Below are 17,159 nucleotides of genomic sequence, written 5' to 3' on the forward strand. Positions count from 1 at the left end.
TTAGTTTGGTTAGACTTACCAACTGATTTGGTACTCCTAGGTCTATCATTGCTCTAAATAATTCTCTTCTATTTACAGAGTCGTAGGCTGCCTTGTAGTCTATAAATATGTGGTGCGTGTCTACACCGTATTCCAGTGTTTTCCCTAGAATTTGTCTCAGGGTTGAAATCTGATGAATTGTTGATTTACCACCTCTGAAATCAACCTGGTATTGTCCTATTATTCGCTCTGCATATGGTGCCATGCGATGGCATAGTATAATGCAGAATATTTTATACGCTGCATTTAGGAGCGTAATTCCTTGATGGTTAGAGCATTCAAAGATATCTCCCTTGGATAACTACACCTGGAATGTCTATATATTGCCAAATTAGGAAAAGGTAAATTCCCATATTATTCCCAATAATCAATGATAATGAAGATTCCAACGAAAAATGGGAAACATTTAAGAACACATTAATGATGCCAATTAAAGATACGCTGAGTAGTCACAAAATCGATGAAGCTAAGACTCGATGGATGACAGATGAGAGGCGGCAACTAGTGCACAAAAGAAGATCATACAAAAACAAAAATGTAAACGAATACAAAGCCACACACAAGGAGATCAGGATAAAAATACTAGCAGCTAAAGAGAAGTGGTACAACGACAAATGTTTAGAGATAGAAGAACTACAGAGAAAATCATGACAGTTTTGAATTGCACAAAAAAATTGAAGAACTAGCAGGTATAAGACGGTCCAACAATAGTAACACCCTGATTGATACGAATGGTAAAATAATATCTAATATCAAAGGCAAACTAAACAGATGGAGAGAATACGTCCAAGAATCGTTTGAGGACGACAGGACACAACACTGAACGATTGCGAGGAACATGATATAGGACCAAATATAACTAAGCATCAAATCAACATTTATTACATTACTAAAAAAACTTCATGCAAGAAAATGTAGTGACCACCGTATAATTAGTCTAATGAGTCACACACTAAAAATATTCTTAAAAATTATCCATTTATATGATACTATACTAATTTCAGAGAATATACAAGATCTACAGACACTTTTAGATAATGTAGTAAATGCTAGTGAGGAAAGAGGACTAACGCTTAATGCTAATAAAACAAAATTTAGGACAATTTCCAAAACACAACAACAAGATATTTTAAACATAAGGGGGGTTCCAATAGAAAAAGTAAAATAATACAGATATTTTCGTACAATTAGAGACAAATAGAGACCTTATTTCGCAACTCGAAATAAGAATATTACGTTCATATGTGTTTTCGGTGCTGCTGTATGGGGTGGAGACCTGGACCTTAAAGAAAGAGGTGAGCGATCGACTAGAAGCATTCGAGATGTGGACCTACCAAAGAATATTAAAAATAAGATGGGTAGACCGAATAACAAATGTTGAGGTCCTCAGAAAGATGACAAAGAAATGAAAATCATGAATACGATTAAGATAAGAAAGTTACAATATCTCGACCACGTTATGAGAGGGGATAAATATGTGTTGCTACAAACCATAATGAAGGGAAAAATGCAGGGAAAACGAAGTATTGGAAGAAGACGCATCTCCTGGCTCAACATTCTGAAAAAGTGGTATAATTGCAGTTCCGTCGACTTGTTCAGAGCTGCAATCTCAAAAGTGAAAATAGCTGTGATGATTACCAACCTCCTTAGAGGAGACGGTACCTAAAGAAGACAGTATATTGCTAAAGAATTGTTCTTAACAATATACTGTGCTTGGGCCTACAGACTTACTCAAATACCCTATCGGTAACTCAGAGTGGGCGGACATTACCAAAACGGTAGGGACAAGAGTTGTTGCTTGTCTTTGGCATCCGGGTTGTGGTTGGTCATCCAAGTCAATACTAGAAACACCGGAAAGTTACAAAAAATGTAATTAAATTCAATTTTATCTTATATTCAGACAAAATGTTTTACTAAATATAACTTTGTATAATTTTTTTCTAATTAATTTGATAATTCTTCAGAAAATTATTATTTTTTTAGTTCCATTAACTGGCTTTTATAAGAAACACTACACCTAACACTAGAATTTTGGGGCAATAGTAGGTTAAACAGCAAGCTCAATATATCTATGTAAACTTAATAATATACAACACAAATATGTAATTTAAATATGTATATAATAATTAAAATTATAAAACAAAAAATAAAAAACTTTTATTTTAATGTCTTTTTTCGTACCACCACTGCCACAAGCAATTATATTAAATTTTTAATTTGATAATGTATTATCCCACAACAGACTTACACAATTTTAAGCAGATTAGTGTTCACTAATCTTTATCACGATAATGTTTCTCAATACTGAACATTTGCTTTTGCCAACAGTTCTTTCATTGTTTCTTAATATTACGGCTGTTGTTCCTCCGTACGATTTTAAAAATCAAAAGTTAAAGAAATCTAAAGTTGTTAAAGTTTACTCAATATTTCTTTTATGTCTTTTAATAGCGGCATCAGTGATACTTGCCAAAAAAAGATATCTCGTGCTTTTTCCAGAATATTCGGCAACTAAAATTTTGGATATGTTAAATGAATTTTTTGGAATTTTTATGTTTTTGGTGACAACTCTGGGAGCAAACTTTTGGAACACTAACGAATGGTGTTCGTTGTATCAAAACTTATCTCATATTCCAAAAACAAATGTCTGTAAAACCAAAAATTGTTTTCCACCAAATACAGTATTTGTGTTTTCCACTCTAGTTATGGTAATTTTACAAGGCACATGTGTTTATATGTTTGGCGGCAGGATCACATTATTATTCGCATCAAACATTGTTTATTTTTATATAGGGATGTTAATATCGTTCGAAATTCACGAAGTTACCAAATATATCACAGTAAGTTATTGCTCGATAAATAAGACATTGTTCGATCTTCAAATCAAAGAAAGCCCGCATAGTAAAATAAAAATACTAAAATTGGCGGAGGAACAATATCAAGATATAATGCAAATTGTAAATCATTTTAACAACGTATTTGGTTGGTCTATTCTAGCAGTTCTTTTTAACAATGGAGTATTGCTTCTAAGCATATTTACATTTATTACTTTGAAAGTAACAAATAAAACAGATCTAGATCTAAATACAAACGACATGGCAGTTCTATATGTTGTAAATGCTGTTTTCACATTTGTAAGTATTAAAACTATTTATAATATTTTTTATCAATTCATAAACTTTAAATGTTTAAAAGTTTATATATATATATATATATATATATATATATATATATATATATATATATATATATACATAAATAGACAAGGATAATGCGAGTGATTAATAAATATTTATTTATTATATTAATATATATATATATATATATATATATATATATATATATATATATTAAATAATTATCGCGTGGTAATACTTGAGGATGCAGTCTATTTGGCCACAACACAAAGAAAACTCTTTGATTTACTGTCAAGCTTTCGAATTTATTCTTAATTCTTTAATTTATGATTATTAATTTTCTTACTTACTAGTCGTGAGATTACAGATAAGTTGTACTTTACAAAAATCACAATTACACACATAAAAAATTAAAAAAAAAACTATATTGTATTATATATATATATATATATATATATATATATATATAAATATATATATATATATATATATATATATATATATATATATATATATATATATATATATATATATATCATTGTCATGTTGGCTTGATTAACATACATTATATGAATGAATATACAGTTATTTTATGTGGAAAACAAAACCAGTAACAACAATTTTTAGTATTACTAATTTAATTGTCGATGAAAAATAAATTAGTCCAGTCAGTTTAGCTTAAGCATATATTAATTTTTTTTAATGTTGGGATGTCGATAAAAAATGAGATTATGATGTTATGCCAATTGTTTGTTGATAATATGTTAATATGTAACAATAAATGTTATCTAATTTGTCAATTTCCGATTTTCTATTTATACATTTTTTTATTTTTCTGTATATGTGTCATATCTAAAATTAACCGCTTCTGTTCATTTTTCTGCCTCTCTAGAATTGAAGCTTGTGAAAAATTAAATGTGTGATTTAGATTGATGGTGTGGTCGGCTAATGCACAAGCTTGTGATTTGTTTGTTTTTACATCATTTTTGTGAGAAAAGATTCGGCTGTGTAATGTACGAGAAGTTTCTCCTATATAAACCTTATCACAGTCTGAGCAAGGTATTTGATACACTACGTTAGAACTTTCCTTGGTTGTAGAGGATCTTTAGTTTTAGTGTATAAATGTGCTATGATTTTAACATTTCTAGTGAAAATTTTTATGTTTTCTAATCCTTTTAATAATTTGAGAAGTTTCAGTGTTAAGCATATAAGGTAAAGATCCAAAAGTTTGTGGTGTTGTTGGTATTAAGATGTTAACTGTCATCTCAACTGTCAGGCTATTGTTTACTTCATGGCTTTCCGTTTTTACTGCGATTTGTTTTCTATTGTTGGTCTTGCCGGTCAATGTGATGGAGGCTGGATACGAGTTTTGCATTTGTATGTTTTTTAGTCTCTTTAAACTATGTTCTATATATGTTGGATGAGATACTTTAATTACTCTGCGTTTTAGTCCCAAAATGAAGTGTATTTTCACTTTGTAGGATGTTCCGAATAGTAATTTATGAATCTATGGCTAGAAATCGGTTTTTCGATACCATTCTGTTTTGAGACTATTGTCATGTGTGCGATGGACAATCATATCTAGAAAAGGGAGACTGTTATTTATTTCTCTTTCTGCAGTGAATTGTAATTGGCTACATTTGTGGTTAAAAATATTTAAGACCTCGGTAATTTTGTCATTGGGTCAGCTAGGATCATATCATCTACAAAACGTTTAACAAATGGAATATGAAAAGGTATTATTTTTAAACATTCCTCAACGAGATCATCAAGAGCATAATTGCAAATGATTGGTGATAATGAGCTTACCATAGGAGTGACTGATTGTCTGAGTGAGTTTGTTTGTAATAACTGTTAATATATTTGCATTTATTGGTATCAAAAATGAAATATTTGATTTCTTTTAATGTATTTAAATTCAATTTACAATGTGATTGGATCTCATTCCAGTGTTTTTCTGTACTGTTTAGAATTAAATAAGAAGGAATGTTGGTATATAGAGATACCACATCAAAACTTACTAAAATGTATGTTTCTGGAATTTTTCTATTATTTTTGAAGCTACTAAAAACAAACGATCTTTAACTACTAAGTCGTTGTTGAAATTGTATTCATTTGTTGAAAATTAATGTTATAAAATTTACTAATTTACTGTTGGAAAAATCTATTGAACAGATTATTGCCTTACTGAGGGAGTGGGTTTATGTATTTTTGGCAATGAGTAGAATCGTGGAGCTGCTGAATTGTAAATTATCAATGATTTTGATTCAATAGCAGATATGATGCCATTTTTAACCAATTTTGATATAAGTTTGTTTGATTTTTGTTGCAGTGTGCATGTTGGATCATTTGTCAGTTGTTTATAATATTTTACATCAATTAGTAATGCTTGACTTTTATATTTACGGCATACTCTTGAACAGACTTCCTTTTATACAAATTTATGATTGGATATCGACTTTTGTTTTGGTAGTTCAGGATATTGAGGCGTATTTAGTGGTAAAGTCTCATCAGCAGTGTTCAAGAGTTCTGTTACAATATGTTCTCTGAATTAAGTATTTTGACTAAGCAGATTATTTGCCAGTTCAAGACGTGTAAAAATTATCTGTGACAATAGTTCTACCATTTAGAACAACATCTGTGGGCAAATACGTAGTTCTATTGTTATTAGTTTTATTACCATATACTTCCAAGTTCCAGGTATAACAAGAATTACAGCATAGTTTAAAAAATTTTATCTCATACTTGTGGCTTTCTTTGCGGTACACTTATATTGTTTTAAAATTAAGCGTCCTTGAAATGGAACCATACTCTCATCAATACAAAAAACTTCACCTAGACTATACAACGCTTGAAAATTTGTATTGCAAATATTTACCAACCCCTGTATTTTATAAAGGCGATCACCTTAGGAGCAAAGTTCATTGTCGGCAAAATGCATCATCTGTAGAAGAAGCTGGAATCTGTTCCGGCTCTTTGTATTCCTCACAACATTATTATTATACAATATAGATTTGGACCAGTAACTCCTTATTGCTGGCATTTTCACCTGACCCATGTAGCCCATAAGTTCTACAAATCTTTTCATTTCAGATATAGTCGTGGGTTGCCATTTATATAGTCGCGAGAATCCTGGCATATCATTTGCTATTGTTAGGAATTGTGTAACATATAAATTTGTTTACTGGACAATATGCTCAAATATGTTATTATCCATACAAGCGGAATAAAAGAAATAGAGTACCACTTAAAGGTTGAGCCACAACCGCGTCATTAGGATCACACTCATCTATAAAAGAAAAATTTTTCTGTGTCCGATAGGTTCAGACCAACCATCACTGATTCCTGTAACGAGTCGGTTGACTTGGAAGACTGTTGTGTTGTAATTTGTCAATGGGGTATTACTCGAATCGTAATCTGATGATTTACTTTCTGTCTGCGTTTTTTCCATCTCAAACTTTGGCGGCACCTGAGCAGCAGGTTCAAAATCATCAGAATCTGATCATCTTGGAACATAAGCTGGATCGTTTATGGAATCTGTGAAACTGAACTCTTTATCTGACGAGTCCCAGCTGTCTTCTAAAAACATTTATTTACTTACAGCCTGATCTAACTTACACTTATTGTTAAAAAACTTACCCTAACTTTTTACAGATTGTTTTGCATAAACTGCAGTCATAATTCTCTTTGTGTGATCACTAATATTATCTATGATGTATAATTTTTAAGAAAAATCACCGGTTTAGATATTTAATACAGCTATAAAACAAAATAATAACCCAAAAACTACTAAATCACGTATACGTCTTTGAGGTTAGGGTTGAACGACAGCGGCGCTGTAAATATCAGTGTCTGCTATTTGTGTCTGCAGAACTAATAAAAGAAAAATATTGCCACCAGTGCCGCAGCAGACACCGGTGTCTGCTTATAAAAAATGGTGATATATTTGAAAAAAATGATTGGATTCAAAACATAACCATTCCATTTCTCCTGAAATTTTATAAGAATTCTAGCAATTATAAAAACGAAAAAATTTAAAATCCACCCATCTACTTAGTTTTTGGTTGGCAATCAACCTGTTAATACCATCATCCATGGCATTGCTACTTAGAATAGGTGAAAGACTAGATTCCATAGGGCTACTAAAAATTTGTTTATAAAAGACAGAAAGACACCATTAAATATAAAAATATTAGAATCAAAAACCAAGTTAATAAGTGTTTTGAAATGTAACAAGTAAATCGTAGGTAGTATGTTGTGAAATCAAATTCCAATACTTTTCATCGCTGCTTATAATCAAATCTAAAGGTATATTAATAAATAGAGATGTTATGTCAAAATTAACTAAAACGAAGTTTTGTGGTAATCGAAAATTTTTGATAAAAGAACCAAAGTCAAATTAATGTTTAATGTCCATATTGGTGTGTAATAAGCATTAATTAAGATGTCAACAGTTAGAGTACAACAACGTGGAGCAATAGAACTATATATTTTGAGCTCTCTTGCTTTTTTTATTATCAATAAACTTCTTTTTGTGTAATTTAGATATTAGACAATTTGCTTTTTGTTGCAACGAACAGACAGGACTCCTTCTAAGTATAGCGTAATACCTACTTACTATCGTTTAAGAGTTCTCCAGTTTTTTGTAGTAATCCTTTCTCTTTCCACGTTGCAACACTTACGTTACGTTTGTCGCTTTTGACAATGTAAACTTCAGGTTGGTTCTGAAGGAAAAGTTTGATTTGTACATAGTATTTATTTAAAAAATTATCTTTGCCTTCGTTATGTAAAAAGTTAGTAATAGCATTGTGTATGTGGGTATATAAATTTGCTTACAATGTTATTAATTTTTGGATACTACATTTTTAAGATTTTTATCTTAATGAACGTGACAATTTTCAATATTTTATTACCATTAATTAACAAAAATATAATTCGATTTTAGATAATTTATATTTTAATTCTGAAGTAACATTTGTTAAGCTAAACGAATTGCTACACATTGATTTGACTTAATATTGATTATTGATTGTAGTAATAACTAAAACAACATTCTTTTTAGGTGTGGCCCGTTGTAATTATATTCTCTTGTGACTTCACCAAAACTGAAGCTAAGAAGATTCTGATAAATTGCTCCAGTCTGCACAAAACAATGTTGTTGCCAGAAGAAGTTTTGGCTTTGAATTCGTTTGAAAATAAAGTTTACACCAATCTCCCGAAATTTACAGCTGCTGGTTTTTTTGAAATCACTCGTAACACTTTACTACAGTTTATAAACAGTTTGACGACGTATTTAATAATATTAATACAATTAAGATAAAAATAATTATTAATGGTTAAATATTCTGTTAGTGAAAGATGATTATTTTTGTAAGATTTTTAAAAAATTTAATTACGTTTATATAGTGTTTGTGTCTATGTATAATTAAACAGTAACCACAGATAATTTGCCTTATATTTTTATTGTTATTACTATTTTTGCTGTTTTTTAGATATGTCTAATTATATTTTTCTATATACTTCTACCTTCAGAGTCGTAGGAGTCAACGCATTTAGCATGAATTGCTTCCCCAGTTCATGTCTTGTATGCTTTGCAAAGCTTATTGATATCGTGCTTTTTTTATCGAGTCTTGTGTAAGACTACCTCTCGTACCTTGCCGTACCGTAGACTCTTAAACTTTACCCTAAACATGAAACACAATTTGTAGTTGAAGAAAGAGCAACCAGCTCCAGAGTCTTCGATAAATTGGAAAGCGGGGAAGAGCCCGAGCTCTTCTAATCCGAATCGGCTCCAGTAGTATATACGGCTCTATATGGGAGTTGGTAAAGGACTGGATGACCTGATTAAGATCTTTATTAAAATATAGGGTTATTATAGGAGTGCTCTAGTCTCTGTTTAGGGTTTTATAATTCTCTTTAAAACTTGAAGTTGATTTGTACGTTTTGTTACATACAAAAGCCCGCCCCAAATTGTTGTGTGTTTGTTGAAATACAGCAGAGGGTTGCCCGAGATGACTTTTTAAATCGGAAGAAAGAGAATCATTTTGCAAATGCGAGAGCTTTGAATTTTCAAGGTAAAAACATATATTATAAAAACCTTTGTGGGTGGAGGATTTTTTTAGTAGAGGTTGGAAAAGAAATAGCTGCTGGCATTTCATCGATGCGAACAGCAACGCAATTTTGCAATAACATTGGGAAATCCCAATAAAAATAGGTATCGCGATTTCCGGGGTTAGGAAGTGGAAATTGGGTAATGGGGGTGCAGTATGTCTACGGAGTGACATCAAGGCGATGTGCTTACTCATCCGGAAGTTCGTCGATGCAGGTTTGTAGTAGACTGGACGGTGGTTGAAGTTTTTTTATTTTTGAGTGTGCGGACTCTACGTTTTCGAAAGTTAAACATGAAGTTTTTGGGATGTTTTGGGTTCTTCAATGTTGCGCATTGATAACTTTGAAGGTGACATTCCTGTTCCGAGAGTTTATTCTTTTGGAACAGGAATACAAAGACAACAAAAACAATGCTAATTAGGAAAAATAATACTCTAAACAAAAACATATTAGTATATGAAAAACTAGTTAAACAAGTTGAAAAATTTAAATATTTAGGATGCTGGATACATGAGATCTTAAGGCATGGTCTATCTACTGCAGATTTCGCAAGCGGAGTACCAGTTGCATCGCGTTTCTACATGCGCCTGCAGACTCCGCATATACAGATTGAACGAATTTAAAACGGAACATACAATTTAATATATGTCTGTTTGAACTGCATTTGAAATAGTGGACCAATATAAAACTTGGACAAAAATAAATCCATACCCGGTGATAGACATTGTATAAAATATCGTTCAACTATCTGTCTCCTTTAAAGGAAAGAGGAGCTTGCCTAATAGTCGGAGAGATAGAGCCGACTGATTGAACTGATCAGTAATATGACATTTCTCTATTCTGTATGGCTATACAGGGATGAAGTTGTAATTTTTTTCGGAAAAATTAGCGATCAATAATATGGCTGAAAATTTGCCCAGAGTAAGATCTTGCTATAACTAGACGAAATCCCAAAGGGCGGACGCGAGAGTGGATACATAAGGGGTGGCGGACAGGGATGAAATTGCAATTTTTTGGGGAAAAATTAACGATAAGTATTATCGTTATTATTACGCCCCATTATTTAGCCCCTAAAAACTCTAAATCCAAAAGAGCGGACAGCTGGGTTGGTACCGAGAGCCATAAAACGGGGTCAAATGTACCACTTGCCTGCGCATTTTAGGTCTCGGTAACAAATTTCAAACTGATTTTATTATGATATTTTTATACCGATTGATTTGAAAATTTGTATGCTCACTTCTGTTACTATTCTGAAAAGCGTCAAGTTGAGTTTTCCTCAAAATTTTCCAAAAAAATTTCCGTAAATGAAAATTTTTGTAATTTTTTGAGGTAAAATCTAATTTGTAGAATCCTTTCGATTTTCTGTCAGTTATACCATGAATTTTTCCAAAAATTTTCAAACGATTTTTCCGATAAGAAAAAAAAATTTAGAAAAACTTTAAAAATTTCGTCATTTTTCTCACTCTCACTGATGTCATCACATTCATCATCTTCGTCACTTTCACTTTCAATAATATCACATTCATTATCTGCTTCATTTTCAATCACTACTTCTCGAATTGATTCTGGCATCTAAGGTCCACTAAACCATTTGAATTTATATGTTTCATCTTCAAACTCCCAACCATGTTCTTCAACAATCAATTCTGTTGGTACTTTTTTATGAGCATTTGTCCAAATATTTGAAATATAATGGGCTCGCAGTAGATGTTGGTGTAATTCATCTTGACATGGTGGTAAGCTTTAAGCATCGAAATTTTTTAGTTTTTTTTTTTAAAAGGCTCGTTCATATCATGCAACTTATACTGCCGGTTAAATAGTGAAAATCTGGCATCGTTTACTTTTCTTTTCGGAATTGTTCTCGTCAGTCCTGTTCCATATAAGTGACATATGAAAGTTTCTAAGGTTTCAAAAACTTCATTACAATCGAAGTCAGTTTCACCAAGTTGGATAAAAGCATCTTGATACTTAATACATTTAGCGCATGCGTCTAGAATTACTGATCTAAATGGAACGCGCATCATTATTATTTTAATATTTTAAAATAATAATGATGCAAAATTAATGTCCAAACAGAATTTGTAAAATTATAATTAACTAATGGAAAAAAATTCAATCAATTTGAAAGTTAAAAAAAAATATTGAAAATATCTAAGTACAAAGTAAATTTCAAAACTTAAAAAATTGATAATTCCACTATTAAATTGATTTTTATTAATAATTATTTGTAAAATGTTAAAGCAATTCTACAAATTGAATTTTACCTATTGATAAATAGAAATAATATATTTTGTATTTGATTATTAATGTAATAATAAATAAAATTTTTCTTATATCTGAACAACCATTATTTATGCAATATAAATTTAAAAACCTTTTTATTGTAATAAAAAATAAGTAAAATTACTATTTGTTATACCAAAAATATTTAATAGTTAACATTATAAAATTACTTTAATTTAATAAAATATCAAATATCAAACATTTATTCAATTAAAAATTAATTCGTAAAATATTTATATTTAAGAAAAAAATGTGATTTGTAAAGTAAATCTAAATAAATAGTAAAAAAAAACATTATCATAATATCATTTTAAAACTACAAAATATTCTATAAAAGATTCAGACGATGACGTAGAGTTTTATCAAATGTTTTAGAAAAGTTTTTCTAATTTTTTTTTCTTATCGGAAAAATCGTTTGAAAATTTTTGGAAAAAAATCATGGTCAGAAAATCGAAAGGATTCTATAAATTAGATTTTACCTCAAAAAATTACGAAAATTTTCATTTACGGAAATTTTTTTGGAAAATTTTGAGGAAAACTCTACTTGACGCTTCTCAGAATAGTAACAGAAGTGAGCATACAAATTTTCAAATCAATCGGTATAAAAATATCATAATAAAATCAGTTTGAAAATTGTTACCGAGACCTAAAATGCGCAGGCAAGTGGTACATTTGACCCCGTTTTATGGCTCTCTGTACCAACCCAGCTGTCCGCCCTTTTGGATTTAGAGTTTTTAGGGGCTAAATAATGAGCCATGAAAATGGCGGACATATTACTTATCGTTAATTTTTCCCCAAAAAATTGCAATTTCATCCCTGTCCGCCACCCCTTATGTATCCACTCTCGCGTCCGCCTTTTGGAATTTCGTCTGGTTATACCAAGATCTTACTCTGGGCAAATTTTCAGCCATATTATCGATCGTTAATTTTTCTGAAAAAAATTACAACTTCATCCCTGTATAGCCACCCCCTGTACCACGAAGGGCGTCGGCCTGTAAAGTCTTAACCCAGTTACAATGAATATATTCCAATAGAGAAATGTCATATTACTGATCAGTTCAAAATTTCGGCTCTATCTCTTGGACTATAAGGAAGCGATAAGTGGTTTGACAGCATAAAAACTGCTTGTGTAGTCTAGTTTTCACAGTGATTCTAGGCAACCTATTTGGGTGGAGTTTTGACTTGTTCTTGAATGAATTCAGAATCCAGCAGCCCGCTGAAGTATTGGATTTTTATAATATAATTATTTGACAACCTTTTGTTGGCCAACCATCTAGAGCGGAGTTGAGCCGAAATACATTGATTTCGTATGTTCCGTTTTAAATTCGTTCAATCTGTATATTAAAAATGCATATATCGCAATGCTTTTAATTTCTTTACAAATGAATATTTCATTTTTATCTGGAATATTGTTAAATGTAGGTGTGTATTATGGGGAAGAGAAAAATATTGCTATGTTTGCTACTAGAAGAAGATGATGATTTTGTACTGCTATCAGCATTAGATGAGGATGTGATGTTAGTAGTCTATTTAAAAGAAGAAGAACTAAAGGAATCTTTAAAATTTTAATTCAAAACCATTTAAAAGATAACGAACAAGAGTTTAAGGAATATTTAAGATTAATTAAAATGCAATTTAAGGAAGTTTTCGACATCAATATGTGCATGTGAAAAACTTGCTGTGACTTTTAGGTAAGTAATCAATATTTTGTCATTATGTAAAATTTATTTAAAAAATGTGGTTATGTGTTAAATACTAAGAAGAAAATTAACACTTTCTGGGATATGTAAAGTTGTCCCATTAGACATAGCATCCAAACTGGACTGACTGACAGAGGTTGTCGGCTATAGGAGAATGGTTTTTCTGTTTATACTGTGAAATGAAAAATTGAAATACTATGATAAAAATAATACCTCAATCAACTATGGAAGCTTATCGTCTATGCTTCGCCTAGTAGCTCAGTATCTCAAGTGTGAATTCGTCTTAAACTATGAATTAAACCTAAACCCTTAGCCGAGAGCAAATAAAACAAATTTTAACTAATCATATTTATTAAAAAGAAAAAACAATCAACCCTGCCAATGCTTAACAATGAATATAGTGAGGGTGATACTTAAGTCAACGATTGAATCAATAGGCTGCTTGTGTTTCCTCCCAATTAGACGGTTCTCCTGTGAGCTGCAGTTCTACCATGTGAGTGACTCCCAATTAAGTGGTTAGGTTCTCCAATGGTCAATAAATTTTCATCCTATGTGGCCAATAAAGTCTGGAATACAGCCAATAAAGTCTGGAATACAGCCAATAAACCGTGAATTGGTTAATTAATTCAGCCAATAAAATTTGGAATACAACCAATAAACTAAAATAAAAGAAACAGCTCATATTAGAGACACATCATAAAGGGTTTAATTTCCTTGCCTATTTACAAAATTACAATTAAACAAATAGCGGATGGCAAGAATAAAATGAAATATACTTATCATTACTTAGTTAAATTCTGTTAACGAGTCCTACATGCATATAATTGAAAAAACGTGCATTCAAAAGAAGTGAGGTTACGAATATTGAAAATGCTGTCAGAATTATAGAATAAATGTTACAATGAAAGTACTCACCCCAAGAGAATGTTGCAGACCATAAAATGAAACTTATAATTTTTGTCTTCTTTTATAAATTTTAAAAACAGGCAAAAAAAACATATCCCACTATGTCAGAAAATCTGATTGACAGAAACTAGGAAGGGACTGCATCAAGTTAGCATAGATGTCATATGATGGAATTAGCTTTTCTGTCAAAATAGAACAGAATACTTAGTCTACCGGATAGAGAGAGGGGGCGAATATCTATTCTACGGGACAGAAAGAGAAAGAAAAGAAAGACAAAGGGCGCCAACTACTTCTTGAAGAAAAAATATTAAAAACGAATCTGAAGGCAGGAATTAATAAATTAATAAAGAAATTAAAATAAAATAATTATTTAAATATTAATTAATAAAGATGTGACGTTTATAACGTTACAACACATAGGGGAAGAACTAAAAGTACAGGATGTGATCTTCTTCTTGATGTGCCTATCCGTTACGAATGTTGGCGATCATCATTGCAATCTTTATCTTATCTGCAGCAGCGCGGGAAAGTGGCATATATGTATTGAACCAGATTCTGAGGTTCTTTAACCAAGATGTTCTTCTTCTTCCTGGACCTCATTTTCCAAATCTTTTTCCTTGCAGGATTGCTTGAAGGAGAGCAAATCTGGATTTATTTCGCATAATATGTCCGAAGAATTGTAACTTTCGAGATTTGATGGTGGTCAGTACCTCTCGGTTCTTATTCATTCTTCTGAGGACCTCCTCATTTTTGACTCGGTCAGTCTACGGGATCTTAAGTATTCTTCGATATAGCCACATCTCAAATTCTTCCAGTTTTTGAACATATCTTCGTTCAAACTCCACGATTCGTAGCATCGCAGCATTCTTACCGTTGTGTGACTCTTGAAGAAGGCCCCCATCCGATTGAAGGCGGGTCTAGCTTTTTCGATTCGTGCGATGCGTACAGGATGTGATGAGATCCGTTAAAACCAGCAGGTGATTTAAGGGAGACCATGTTGACAGAATACCAGAAGAGAGATAGGCAAGATGTGCTAAGACAAACACGCAGAGACTAGTAAGCGAATCACCAAAAGGATGGTAGGAAAATTGTTATTCAGTATAATAGGAAAAAATAGGAGAAGGCTAAATATAACAGGATAAGCCGGACTTTGGTACATTTTTCTTCTGCGTCATGTCCTTTACTTCATTTTATTTTGTTTATCTTTTTTATCAGGTTGAATTATTAATTTAATAATAATACTTTCTACTATTATTTTTATTCAAAACTAAAAAAATATAATAAATTTTAATATAAAATAAATTAGACATTTAACAATAATTACACTAACAGTAGTTAAATAAGCTAATGCTTTTACGTGTTCATTGTTATAGTCATTTCACCTCTTAGGTCCGATCTCATAACCTGTAAAAAAACACAATAAAAATTAATAACAGGTAGTACATACTATTGCTATTTATAAGTCATAAATTTGTAAAGACAGGCTGAGCTTATCCAACACATACTACACAATAAAAAATGCAATAATGATATTGTATATACAAAATTATTGTTAATGTTTATTGCCTATATTTTTGTGAACGGTGTCACTAACTGTCTGAACAAAAATTAAGCAGATTACTACCGATTTTTTCAACTATTAATGATGCAATATGTTATTTAGGTGTTAATTATTGTAATTATTCGCACAAAACTCTTTTTGTGGCGAGTAAAATTTAAGAACTACTATAATAAGTAAAACTAACAGTAAGACTACCTAAGTTATCAGACCATATTTTTTTGTGTATTTATGTTATTTTTTACCGATATCTTAATTTCATAATATTCCCAGTTAAAAATATTTGATTTAGAAATATAAGTAGATCCAAAACGGTGATTATTAAAAATTTTTTATTTCCTTTATTTAATAAAATACCTTTTACAAATCCTTTGTAAAAGGTATTTTATTTAAAAGAACCCGTACGGGCTAAATCACCAAACGTTTTCGGACCAAATAATCCACCTTAAGTGCTTCTACCTAAAATAAGTATATCCACTTTGGTTAATAAAAACGTTAAAATTTAAACGTTGACCAAGGTTAAAGAAAATTTGGTTTAATACTTACTAGGTACGCAGGTTTATAGCCACCAAATGTATGGGTGAAAAGCCTTTAAATTTTATATAATTGGTAATAGTACATTGTTGCTGATAAGTATGTAGTATGTTAAAAGTTTAAGTAGATTCACTTAATGGTATTGAAACCTTACGTTGCCATGAAGTGAATCTAGTAGCCATATTTGTGGAATTATTTCAGTTTCGTAAATGTAGTTATGTAAATCCGTAAAATAGTTTCGAAACACAATTCAGATTTCTGCCTTAATCTGAGCCTCCTAAAAATTGCAAGTCAAAGCAGACGTTGATAAAGATGTTAATACAGACACGGGGAATTTAAAATTTGCATTCCACGACATGTCTCCTCAACTAAGCAGAAATCATTAGCGAATTGGTTTCTTGTACTCATACAGAGTAGATCCGAATAAAATGAAAAAGACAGTCAAGATTTGATTTCACGTACAAAGCGTCTATGTATCTGTTTATACGTATTTCGCCTTAATAAGGCTCATCAGAACAGCTATTCATAGGCGTTCTCAACGTGAAAAATAAATCTTGCCTGTCTTTAAGAAGCAACACTAAAATGGCTTCGAAACGGACGCAATAGCGACATCTGATAATAAATCCTTGAAATAGTTTCGAAACACAATTCAGATTTCTGCCTTAATCTGAGCCTTCTAAAAATTGCAAGGCAAAGCAGACGTTGATAAAGATGTTAATAGAGACATGGGGAATCTAAAATTTGCATTCCACGACATGTCTCCTCAACTAAGCAGAAATCCTTAGCGAATTGGTTTCTTGTACTCATACAGAGTAGATCCGAATAAAATGAAAAAGACAGTCAAGATCTGATTTCACGTACAAAGCGTCTATGTATCTGTTTATACGTATTTCGCCT

At 31.2% G+C, this 17,159-nt stretch overlaps 1 protein-coding gene across 1 annotated transcript in view; it reads right to left on the reverse strand.

Moving 5' to 3' along the window:
* Positions 1-15,412: 15,412 nt before the first annotated feature.
* Positions 15,413-17,159, reverse strand: part of LOC140435019 (60 kDa lysophospholipase) — a 70,757-nt gene continuing 69,010 nt past the window's right edge. The window contains exon 10 of the mRNA XM_072523680.1: positions 15,413-15,574. Within this exon, the coding sequence (XP_072379781.1) occupies positions 15,524-15,574 (51 nt within the window). The 3' untranslated portion in view covers positions 15,413-15,523. The remainder of the gene's footprint in view (positions 15,575-17,159) is intronic.

This window comes from Diabrotica undecimpunctata, chromosome 2 (assembly GCF_040954645.1).
Source record: "Diabrotica undecimpunctata isolate CICGRU chromosome 2, icDiaUnde3, whole genome shotgun sequence".
Classification (NCBI taxonomy): Eukaryota; Metazoa; Arthropoda; class Insecta; order Coleoptera; family Chrysomelidae; genus Diabrotica; species Diabrotica undecimpunctata.